The 12,715-nt window shown below is 36.6% G+C and overlaps 1 protein-coding gene across 1 annotated transcript in view; it reads left to right on the top strand.

Moving 5' to 3' along the window:
• The window catches only part of LOC109038353 (uncharacterized), a 34,996-nt gene that overhangs the window by 9,787 nt on the left and 12,494 nt on the right, over positions 1–12,715 (top strand). The window contains exons 4-13 of the mRNA XM_019053391.2: positions 105–339; positions 787–986; positions 1,547–1,717; positions 2,241–2,402; positions 2,697–2,918; positions 3,737–3,934; positions 5,539–5,675; positions 8,259–8,491; positions 9,063–9,232; positions 9,482–11,470. Coding sequence (XP_018908936.2) covers positions 105–339; positions 787–986; positions 1,547–1,717; positions 2,241–2,402; positions 2,697–2,918; positions 3,737–3,934; positions 5,539–5,675; positions 8,259–8,491; positions 9,063–9,232; positions 9,482–11,470 — 3,717 coding nt within the window. The remainder of the gene's footprint in view (positions 1–104; positions 340–786; positions 987–1,546; positions 1,718–2,240; positions 2,403–2,696; positions 2,919–3,736; positions 3,935–5,538; positions 5,676–8,258; positions 8,492–9,062; positions 9,233–9,481; positions 11,471–12,715) is intronic.

The following is a 12,715-nucleotide window of genomic DNA, read 5'->3' as shown; positions in this document are numbered from 1 at the left end:
ATACAGCTGGAAAAGCAGAGCATCAAGTTTATATATTGCCAGGAAAAATTTTCTGTAATGTTGCTCGAAGAACAGACTAACATACGCTTCCTTGCATTTTTCAGATAATATCCCACCAGGATGGAATGGACCTGTTCCTGATGACAACCAGCTCTTAACAGCTGTTCAGAAAGGAAAAGAAGCCAACGCCCAAAAGATTGAAATCGAGAAGAAAATGCCTTTGATGCTACGTGATAGTCCAACATATCGCTACCGTCAAGCACAGAAAACATCTAAAGAAGCAACCAAGTTAGCTGAATATGGGCATGTGATGGAACAAGTTACCAAACAATTTAGTTCGTAAGTAGATCTATCGCATTCACTAAACCAGAAAGAAATGTCACATATTTTCGCCTATAAATTTCATGTAGAAACAGGAAGTTCAGAAATCAAGTCCTAAGTTGATATGAAGAAGCATTTTTAGCATGTTAACGTATGTCATACGCTAAATTGATTTACTCTGAATGAATTTTTTTCCTTCTTAATAAATTTTTCTGTTTTTCGTAAAGAAACATCAATGGTTGTAACTGAATGAAATTATCTCTATCTCTTTCCTTCTTGTTTTAATTCTTTAACTTCACTGCTGTTTTCACTATTACAAGGTTCCAGTTTTGAACTTTCATTACTCAGCAAATTATATTATAATTTTGCATCACATGGAATTCCACAAGTTTTTTTCATCTACGATGGAAATTAACCACTTCTGAATATGTTGAATCAATGAAACTATTCAATTTTTGTCCATAGAATCTCAGGAAAATCCGCAGGACGAGGCCCAAAGGTTGCATTCAGTCTGCTCGATAATCCAGCTTGCACTAAGGACAGTCCAAGTGCCTGTCCGCCATCTAGGTACCGATCCATAGATGGAACATGTAATAATCTCAATCACACATGGGGTGTTGCTATGAAGCCCTTTAGAAGGATGCTCCCTCCAGATTATGCAGATGGTAATTTCCTTAATCATTTTCTATCCATATTTTTACTCCCTAAAATTGTCACAAGAACCCTGTATATCAATTTTGACTTAGGACACTTCCGAATGGCAAACCTGTTAAGTAATATTTTTTTTCACAAATCAATCCCTCTGATTGACGTGTAGCTTAGCCATCCTGTAAAAACTTAAATACCAATACCAAAATGATAGCTGAATTTGAAGAAGATCTGATCCAACTGATAAACCTGTAAAAACAAAGAAACTACAAATATATGGGAAAAATGAGGGCACCTACTTACGCATTGTGAACTGGTGAATTGAGGAAGAAAATAACAAATAGGTAAATATAAAAACGTAAAGTTACAAAGTCTATACAGAACGCAGACATGTTTCAGGCGCTCGCAGTTCCCTCCTCAATGCTAAAATTCCGATAATTTCTTCCCTTTTTTATTGAATTTTTTCAAATCGAGTTTTTCATTTTCTGTTTTCCTCTCCTTTTTTCATCAACACTGTTGTAAGAAGAAGTCTGTGAACTGAAAACGATTCGTCATGTAATTTTTGTTTTGTTTTAAGGTGTGTCCATGCCTCGAATGAGCAGTGACAATTCTTCCTTACCCTCAGCGCGAGAAGTTAGTTTAACTATTCATCGACCTGAGTATCGGGATGACCCCAAGTTCACCGTTATGCTTGCTGTTTGGGGACAGTTCCTTGATCACGACTTGACAGCAACTGCGCTCAGTCAAGGTACGCTGTACACCAAATTTCAAACGTTGGTCATCCTAAAAGTAATGCAAAGATTGCAATTTAAGTGAACGAACAAAAACATGGACATGCAGATCTAAATAATTTCATCACAAACCTAATGCTAGCTCCTCTGATAAAAATTTAGGCCTTAGTCAAGTGACCTATCCAGTGGAAATAGTACATAGCTCTCTGAATATTAATGATCTTCTCATGATCATATTAAAGAGTTTTTGCATGTAGTGTAGTAAAACCTATCTCTCTTTTGTTAAAATCAATTTTAATGATTACTGAGCCTCCTTTGAAAATTCAAAAAGCAAAATGAACTGGTCCAAAATGAAAATTTTACTTTATTTCTGGAAAAGGTAGTTAGGTGAGTGAAATGGACAAAAAGATTAGAAATTTGTCCTTTCTCATTTGTATGTATGTATAAAGCCGCTTTCATGGCGCTCTCTGGCGCTCTGCGACCCCTGTTGTTACTGCATTTACAGGACATTTCATCAGGAGGTGTCTTTCTCATTTACAGGACAAAATGGTGAACCTATCTCCTGCTGCTCAAAAACTCCCGAAACAGCACATCCTGAGTGTATGCCTGTTAGAATTACTCCAGAAGATCCAAAATTCAAAGACTCAGGGACGGATTGTCTAGATTTTGTCCGTTCTGCACCTGCTCCTTCCTGCACTTTAGGTATCTTATGGTATTTTTATTTTCTTGTATTTTTCTGTTACATCAAATAAAAAACTAGAAAAGTCATCAAGTAAAAAAAAACCTTACAATTCTTTCAGTTTACATTCAAAACAATTTAAGTGCTTGTCAAAAACACCTTTTACTTGTGAAATTGTAATATTTCAACTTTACATCATTGCCGAGTAATTCCTATTTTAAAACGCTTTGTCTTATCTGTTATTTAGTGCTTAACTGATATTTCTGAGTTCTTTTCTTAGGTGGAAAAAAAATTAAAATTATTTTAATGTTTCTTAGGGCCAAGAGAACAATTGAACCAAGCATCAAGTTTTCTAGACGCTTCTGTCGTGTATGGCAGTGATGAAGCGCTTGCCAAAAAACTGAGGAGCTTCAAACGCGGTAAAATGCTGGTTAGCTACGGCAAAGATGGCAAGGTTCTGCTCCCTATGTCAACAGATCCCAATGATGGATGCAATGAAGAGGAAGAAAACAAGAAGGGCAGATACTGTTTCATGGCAGGTGAGTTTAATTTTATTGTTGCTGATTAGTATTATAATGGCTAAAGTCGATAAATAAGTATCTCTGATTGCATGTTTCCGCTCATGTTGTTTTTTTTTTTTTTCTTGAAAGGAAAACTAATCAACAGTTCATATTGAAATTTTCTGTGTATTTTCTCAATTTACTCCTAGAAAAATACACAAAATTGCCATGAGAAACTTTGATCAGTTTTGCGCGAAGAAAGTAAAACAAAGTTGGAGATTTTTAAACTTGTGATACACACTTTTCGCTTTCAGCTATTTTGCCCTTATCCATTGAATGGGCCTCTGTACAAGGTATGAATTAAAACACAACGTTACGTGTTGTCTCTTCAAAATTCCACAAGGAAAAGGAATCACACAAGGGAAGTCTGTAAATCAACTCTTGAACAGGAATTAAGTGATCTCTTTTAACATTAGTTAAATGGCAAAAATACAAATGACCTCATTTGAACGATCTAACTTCTATTTGATCTGTGTTTAAAAGACTTGCTAAAATCTCGCTCAGGAGTTGATTTCAAAACTTCCTGTTGTGTGAATTGTTTTCTATGTAAGATTTTGAAGAGAAAACATGTGGCGTTTTCTTCTATGTCAGACCTTGTTTAGTGGACCATTGGTTGTTGTCATTATTCTGTAAATTTTTGGTGAAGCAACACTGATATATTATTACATCATTTGTGTGAGGCCCGTTATCAAGAGCAAAATTGAAAGGAAATGTTTCAAAGATTTTGAAACTTACCCGAGTCAAGATTGTAAATCATTTGTCAGCCTTTTCTTCATGACAAAACTTTTACTTTCCAGGTGACCCACGATCAAATGAGAATCTCCATCTGACAACTATGCACCTTTTGTTCGTTCGTCAACACAATCACGTGGCTGAATGGTTGGCTTCAACGAATCCAGACTGGGACGATGAAAAGCTGTATCAAGAATCTCGCCACATTGTTGCAGCTCAAATGCAGCACATTACTTACAATGAATTTCTCCCTGTGGTCCTTGGTGAGTACCGATATGTCTCCGCATTTGTTCAGGATAAGTAATTTTGAATAAATTTTTTTTGCAAAGCACTTTACATTTATGGACGTTCCTGGATCGCTCCTTAAAATTTAGGCGACAATTTTCTGCTTGTACAAGCTCTTGGTATACAGAGCGCTGAATTAACTTTTACCAAATTTCTCCAATTACTTTGAAATTTTATCCCAATACCCACCAACTCATCTCGTACAATGCGGTTTTGTACTTGTGGACAAAGGAATAAGTCAGTTTTGGTTTTCTTGTCGAAATAATTTCTTAAACCCTTTAAGAAATAATTGCCACCAGAATTGGAAGTATCTACATTAGATTTTCTGAGTCTCACTGTAGTTTCATTTTTACAACAGAAACCTAAAATACTTCTCACCATTACACTTTCTGTGAATGTAATCTACATTATGAAGAATATAATTAACAAAAAATTTCAATTTTCAATGTTGTTTACCTTTCTGTCTAAAAAGTAAAACATGAGAGGAAATCAGGAAACGTGAAATGCACTTAGGTTGGTTCTGGTTAAATACGGTGAATTATTTTTTATCTAACTAATAATTTTTTTATATAATTTCTCTCGAAGCGAGTTTACCTAATTTCTTTATGCGAGACTGCAAATCGTAGAGGATCGGCTAAAGAGCTTCGTGGCTAGCAAGAGACTGTGCATCAACACGGATAAAACCCAACTCATGTTGTTCAGTAAAAACTTAGCGGTTGACAGTCATGCTCTATCAGAGATGGGCGTAAAGCTTGTCGACTCTGCGAAATTTCTAGGGATTTTCTTAGACAACAAGCTATCATGGTCTGCCCATACTGAAGCACTATGCAAAAAATTAGCAACCACATCTTTTCAACTTAAAGTTCTTAGAAGTCTAGTTAGCCAGAAAGTTCTTAAAGATGTATACTATGCACATGCATATTCTCATATTTCATCCTGTATAGCCGAATGGGGTAGTTCTAACAAACTGAATGACATTTTCATCTGGCAGAAAAAGATCATCAGAAGAATCTCTGGTCTAGGCAGAAACGAGTCGTGCCGATCCAAGTTCAAAGAAATGAATCTACTAACGGTCCCAAGCATCTATATCTATCATGTGCTTAAATATGTTTTCCAAAACTTTGACGAATTCAAAACTTTCAACAATGTGCATTCTCATAACACTCGGAACAAGTCCAACATAAAACTTGAAAACGCAGTAGATTCCTACTCAGAGAAGGGAGCAGAATGTATAATAAACTTCCCAAGCACATCAGGGAAGGAGATGGGAACAAATTATTGAAACTAAAAGTGTATTTAATTGATAATGAATTCTACTCTGTAGACGATTTCTTCGATCACTATGTAACAAATTAATGCATAGTGATTTAGATGTAATATTGTTAACATAAGATTTAAGTATCAAATTTATGTTAATGTGACGTGTACGATAACTGCCTGTGTCTATGTACAAAAAGTTGCAAAATAAAAATCTTTATTTCTTTTTTACATCACTGCATATCTTTTGCGGTTTCTTTTTTTTTCCTGTTTTATTTTGTTTTTTAATGATCAAGTGTATTAATACCCAACTGTCTTGCTACAGGTCCTCATTTGATGACTGGTCTTCAATTACAGCCACAAACCTCAGGCTACTGGAATAAATATAACAAGTCCACAGATGCGACCATCGCCAATAATTTTGCAGCATCATCTTTCCGTTTTGCTCACACTTTACTACCGGTAAGAAAACGTCCATTACAACTTACCGCAAGTATAATTCCAATGCTTTGGAGAAGTTAATTTAAACCCTCCAAATTGCGGCAAGTAATCATAAAAAAATTTTGCCAAGAAGATGAAGGTATTAAAGTATTCAAAAAATTGTGTGGCCTAATGGTTACTCTCCGATAATGATGACCATAGTTTTTTCTATGCTCTCTGTAGCATTTTTCTGTCATGCTGATTTCAGATCATTTGATAGGTAGAGTATTATTCCAACTTAAGAACTCGAGTAGGTTTCTCCTGTACTTTTTCAATGGTGATTTTAAAAATTTCATTTACGTGTTAAAACTGAGCGATTTTTTTCAAAGATTTGAACAATATTGGGGGGAAAATTTCTGAAGAATTGATAATTTTTTAAATCAATATGATGCTTTGATAGTGCAGTCTCTTATCTCTTGATCGTTTAAAATTATAAGAGTGAATTTGTGTGTAAGTACATTTTCTGAGTGCTTTTCCTGTCCTAATTACACCGCTAATACACTTTTAAATTTATCAATTATTTTGTTCTGAAACACTTACAAAACCATAAAAAATGAGACTTTTTTAATTCCAATATTCTCTCTGATACGATTATTTTGCTAGTCACAAAAATACACTCAAGGTAGATGCATTTGAATAGCCGTAGACATCCTCCAGCCACCTTCTCTCTTACCTTTCTTCCCTTGTTATTTCTCTGTCACTGCTGCAAAATTTCATCTTTGCTGGTTTGTCTTTTAGTTAAAACCATTGTTGATCTCTGATCTATTAAAACATTTGTTAAAATCACTCTAGATTCAACCCAACCATGTGATTATTTTTTTAGAGTTCCCTTTGAATTGTTGCACACCTTTTTCCCACAAAGTAATTGGACTTTTCTCTTAAGTCTCTCTCCACACTGCTCTCTGTGAATGATTGTGTCTACAATTTTTTTGTCTTCAATTATCGGAAAATGGATTTAACTTCCTCCCATTTGCTTCAGGCAGTTTCTTTTCCATTCACAAGCTCTTGTGTTTTGTAAAGTTTGAAGAAATCCTGCTTTTTGAAACTTCCAGTCTATACAATGTATTTGGAAACGTTCTTACTGAACCATGTTATTCCTCACAAATTCTGTTTGTAAGTTGTCGCACCATTGCTGTTCATTGCATTTTTTGTGTGTGCTCCACGCTCCAGTTTATCAGACAGCAAGTCGTTTTTCCTCGCACTTCGTATCAGCTGCTGCTCCCTTTTCTGTAGTCAATCTTTTGGTCGCGTTTCTTTAATGGTTCGTTTCTTCTTTTTTTCGTATGTCTTTAGAATTTTTCATCTTAAGCTGTACCTCAAGCTTCTGATTAGGTAGATATTCACCCTTTTACACTTGTATCGAAGCTTTCTTCCAAAAAAAATTTCTCACCGTAAAAACTGAGGTTTCACAGTAGTTCTTAGTTTGTTGTATTTTACTGTCATTTTGCACAATTTTTCTCGCAGTCAGACGCACCTCGCTTGGCCCTTCGTCACACCTCAAGTACGTTCCTTAAAACTGATTGAGGGATTTTTTATATTTTTCCATTGATACATTGTTCGTCTCCATCCCTTCTGGCCATCATTTGGAACAGGGTCTCATGAAAGTGGCTGCGCAAAACGCAGACAGCTATGAAGCCATTGAGCTCCACAGAATGTTGTTCAATCCGTATAAGTTGTACGCTGCTGGATATTTGGCCAAAGCACTTCAAGGGGCTATGGTGACACATCTCGAACGTGCCGATACTTACTTCACTCCTGAGGTAACAGGCTATGCCTGATTTCCCTAGAGTGATTTTATTCCTTACCGGTCGTTGATTTGTTTGATGAAGTTGGATCCCTTCTTAAAGATCTCTTGATTTTTCTCCTGCCTTCTCCAAAATGTGTTTCCCTGAAATTCAATGTTTAGGATGATTGAATTGTGGGGTAATTTTAAGAACTCATTCTCCCAGATGAAATATTCCTTTCCCATATCTCTATTTTTTCTTTGATTTTCTAAGCTATTTAAGTATCGATGCAATGAATACCTTGAAATTTCATCCTACAAAAAAAGTGACAGCTTCAATAGGAGGACAGTCAAAACTAGTACTTGGTAAATTGAATTAAACTGGAGCACTTAGTAATTCTAATTAGATGTGACAAGTGTTTTTTGCACTTCCATCTTTGAATTTGATACTAAAAGCTTAGTCGGGACCTCAGCTTTTTACAGGTCATAATTCTTCAAGTGCTGCCAAAATTTGTCTTTCGAAGTAGAAAATTATCTGAGCGTTTTGGAGTTTTGAATGACAGAATGTTGCAAGTATAGTCGAGATTGTCTTTCATGTAACACTATTCATCATTTTGCAGACATTTTTCTATTCAAACAGTATTCTCTTGCTAAAAGCAATCATCTACTTATTTTACTTATAAAGATCACTTGGACTTATATAACTGAAGCTGTTGCAAAGTCTCTACTTGTTTTTTATTGCTCATTAAACTTACTTTACAAAAAAAGCCGTTCTCTGGTAGCTGTTGCGATAGCCCAAGTTTTTTGCTAACAAGATAATATCTTGCAACATTTTTTTCTAGTTGACCCAACGTTTGTTCGAGAAAGATGCTGATAATAGCACGGATATAGCAGGGAAAAAACCCGTTTGCGGTCTTGATCTTGTCTCTCTAAACATCCAACGTGGGCGTGACCATGGCATGCCAACGTACCCTTCGTGGAGAGAACATTGTGGATTCAAACGCCCCACGTCTTTCGAAGATCTCACTGGTGTAGTAGATGCTGAATCTCAAAAGAAAATGGCATCTTTGTACAAGTAAGCATCAATTTGTTCAAAATCGAAGATTTATCATTTCTTCATGCCTGTATTTTAGGGCCAAAATATTAAAATCATGTTTTCACTAACCATTGGTAAACTGTGGCATATAGTCTCCTTAATGCGATTCTTGTCCTGGGCATGTATCATTGCTGCATGTAAGTTTTTCATGATAATCCCCAACTAAAATTTCCTCTCACAAGCTTTAAATGAAAAGGAAAGAAACTTATGGAAACAAGAAAGAACGCAATTATGTTCCGTTTAATTGAAATATTTCTGTCCTTAAAAGTAAATTTCTACACACAGTTAAAAGATGAAAGTCAAATTATTGAGGATGGCAATTTATGGAAACGCAGCGGCAGATTTAAAAAGTGATGCCCCCTTTTTTTTGTTGTTACTTTGAAGTCTTCTGACATCATCACTTTCAGGACCTACGGGCTGTAAACTGTCGTCGGCCAAGGGTGATAAGATCGTAAACCCGGTTCTGAAAATGAATGCACAACTTCTTCATTTTACAATACTTAGAAAAACATTTATTTTTAAATTAAGATATATTGTATTGTATTTTCAGATCAGTCGAAGATGTTGATCTTTATACTGGATCTCTCTCTGAAATCCCAATCGAGGGTGGTCTCTTAGGTCCAACTGCCACATGCCTCCTAGCAGATCAGTTCAAGAGACTCAAAGACGGTGATCGCTATTGGTACGAAACTTCTGAAGGACCTCAGAAATTTTCACTTGGTACGTATTTTTCTTCCATTTTTGTGTCTATACAAAGTATTGAACTCTTCAATAAAATTTTTTTATAAATTCAGTATCTTGTACAATCATTATCATAATGTTCTGTCCTAAAATTTTTAATTTTGAAAAGTAAAGAGTTTCGAGAGTATTGGAAACATCAGCAAATTATTGACTTTTCTTCATGTGTTGAAAAGCATGGACAACTAATGAAACAAATTTTTAATTGTTTTAAACCTGATTTTGTTCCAGCTCAACTCAACGAGATAAGGAAAACATCTTTAGCTGGTATCATTTGTGACACATCAGATGGAGTGGAGGAGTCTCAAAGATTTGTGATGCAAAGTGTTTCACCATCAAATGCACGCGTACCTTGCAGTCAAATCCCACGACCAGATTTAAGAGCCTGGAAGCCACAGTATCGTGAGTGGGTAAACATCAGCCTTATTGCTGGCAGTATCAAAACACAGGATGACGCCATGGTTTGGCAAGGCACGTTACCTGTTGCGCTAACTTTACCAGCTTATATTGGTTCCTCTGATATCGCTGATACTGTGCCACTCAGAGTGAGTGGTGGCATTCAGTGGTTTTCCAGCTCACTGCGAGTTGTCGATCAGAACACCATCTATGTCAATGGATCATTCTCTGCACCTGATTATTTTCAGTCATGGGACAACTCTGACAGCAAAGTTCGCTGGGCTAATGGAAATTTTGAGCTAAAATTCCACACGGACTCAGATTTCAACTGGCAAGCCGTTCAAGGCCAGTTAATATCATCTCCAGTTTATTTCAAGGTTGTCAAGGATATGAAAGTACCTCTTCCTAAAATGGATACGAACGCAAAGAAATTCGTTCTTGAGTCACCGTCATTTAAAAAATTCATCCTGGAAAAAGAACCAACAGTGTCAAAAGAAAAATTCATCCTCCAGAGTGCACCATCAGTGTCCCATCAAAAATTTGTCTTGCAGCAGTCTCCGAAAGAAGTGAGAGCTCCAATTTTCTTTGAAGGACAGTTCAGTAAGGATCGCACTGAGTTTTATTGGAATGGGGCAGCTTATGTACTGTTACCTCCCGCCATGCGGGTAAAAAAAGATGCTCCAACACCAGCCTCAAGTGCTGATGTAGATATGCCAGAGGATGATCCTGGTTTTGATAATGACTGGGTTATCATTCCCAAAACCAACCCTGCTAGGCCACTGTCAGTTCCCGAGAGTCAACCAGATAAAGCCAAAGATGGTGTATCCATTGAAGATGATTTGTCCAAAAACGATGGTACGTCGGGCGATAAACAGGAACACATGGTAGCAGTTGCGAAAGAAAATCCAGTTAAAGCTGACGGCCCAGCTAACGCTGATGTTCCTACTAAAGCTGATGGTCCAGCAAAAAAGAGAACTGTAAGAGCTGTGCCAAGTGCTCCATCTGAGAAACCGAAACTTGGTTTTATTCTGCAAGCAGGTTCCAAAGATAGCTCGGAATCCAAAGAAAATAATGTAATTCCTGATAAACCATCCTCTCCCTCCGTAATTCCTGATAAACCATCCACTCCGCCTGTAATTCCTGATAAACCGTCCACTCCATCTGTAATTTCTGATAAACCATCCACTCCATCTGTAATTCCTGATAAACCATCCTCTCCCTCTAAAGTACCTCCTCACCCTCCCCTTCAGAAACCAAGTGGTTGGGATTTCGGAGGTGATCCACTGAGTATTAACCCGTGGTTCCATGGACCTTTCCCTGTCAAAATTATTGACGGGTGTGTCACAGCAGGACCATCAGATTCATTGTTTATGGGTCACTCGACTGTCTGGTCAGGGAAATTGCCCACACCCATCGCAATACCTGTAACATGGGCCTCAGCAAACGTCTCTACGGATAGTGGAAGCAAGATAGGAATCCACTGGACGCCAACGCTTGTGGCCTATGGTCGAGTTGAAGGAACATATTATCTTGATAGTGACGCAAATTCGACCACTGCAGGCCACTTCAGTTTCCAGATGCTCCCGGTATGGGGCGACTCAACCATCAACAAGGTCCTTGTTCCGGGACAAAAGTTTTACTCGAAAATAAACATCGAGGCTCGTCCTGATTGGCAGAAGTTTTACGCAACTGGTCCTCAAGAAAAAGATGTAGCTCCTGCTGACGTAGTGGGGGAGCAGAATGCTCCGTTAACAATTAAGGGTGATTACAACTTAGCTAATACAATATTTGATTGGACAGGAGACAGCGTCATTAGTATACCTTAAAAGTTTCGTTTCGACACCAATTTTGACTTCAACTGATTTTCCTCCTCTGGTGTTCCAGTTGAGGAATAATTTTTTCACCGGTGGCAAATAAATTACTGAATTCTGAAAAACTGTATCTCAATTTGCAATGTCACGAACTTGACATGGTGTGTAATTTTTTCTAGTTCATCCTGTCTCCTACTTCACAAGGGAAAGTAATCAATGGAACTTTTCAAAATCTCCCATAACTTTTCCTCACTCTGTGAAGAATATTTTATGAAAGTTTAAAGCAAAAAGTTCCCTTGTTTTTTTTCTTATTGTAAGATATTAATTTGGAACAAAAATTGTAAAACCTAATAATTGAGATGCGGTTTTCCAGAGTTCAGCTATAAAAATGTTTATCCATCTATAAAAAAAGTCATCAAAATAAACTACACCTTATTTAATGACTCTTTAGGTATTTTCAATAAGTGACCATTCATGAGAACACTGCCACTTCTGCAATCAAGTGTCTTTTTCATTGAATAAGCCTTGTGTGCAGAAGTGATTAAGCTGGGTGTAAGGCTAAAAATGATCAAAATATCCCTTTTACAGACTTTACACCCGTTCTCATTAGGAATGTAACATAATGAAGAAAATAAATTCAAAAAATTGGAACTCTCTGTAGTATTTTTCATTGCTCTTTGATGTTTCAATTGTGGCAAGTTTTTGACAGTTAATTTTTTGACTCCTGAAAAACAACTATCGACTATTAGTTTGAAAAATTTCTTGTAATTTTCCTTATGTTTATAATAATTTCTCCACAAATCATGCAAAGCTTTATCTAATTTCTTCTTTGTTGAAAGAATCAAATATGAGCAGAAACTACTTAAACAAGTCATTTGCGATGAAAGATTTTTAAACTCTTCATAATCGATTCCACTTACAGTGTAAGAATTTTCCCTTTTTACATTGATTCCTCATCTCAATTTGATGTTCTTACCATAGATCTTTAAGCAATCTTTTGACATCTGCTTGTAAATATGTATCATATTTGATCGTTGAAAATTCAATCAGAAGTATGCATGAGTTTTGTATGGCTGAGAAAATGTTAATAAGCTAAGTTTCTAGTCGTAAGCATTCTTAATTGAAGTAAGACGCTCTAAACTTTAGTCTTGTTTGGCTCTTAGATCAAAACAGGCCTGTTTTGATAAGCATCAAGCCATGGTGGGTAATTCTGTATTTACGCCACCCATGGCTGAAATCGTAAGGGGGTGGGTTAATC

This window comes from Bemisia tabaci, chromosome 8 (assembly GCF_918797505.1).
Source record: "Bemisia tabaci chromosome 8, PGI_BMITA_v3".
Lineage (NCBI taxonomy): Eukaryota > Metazoa > Arthropoda > Insecta > Hemiptera > Aleyrodidae > Bemisia > Bemisia tabaci.
The sequence above is the reverse complement of the archived record's forward strand: the minus strand, read 5'-3'. Positions and strand labels throughout refer to the sequence as shown.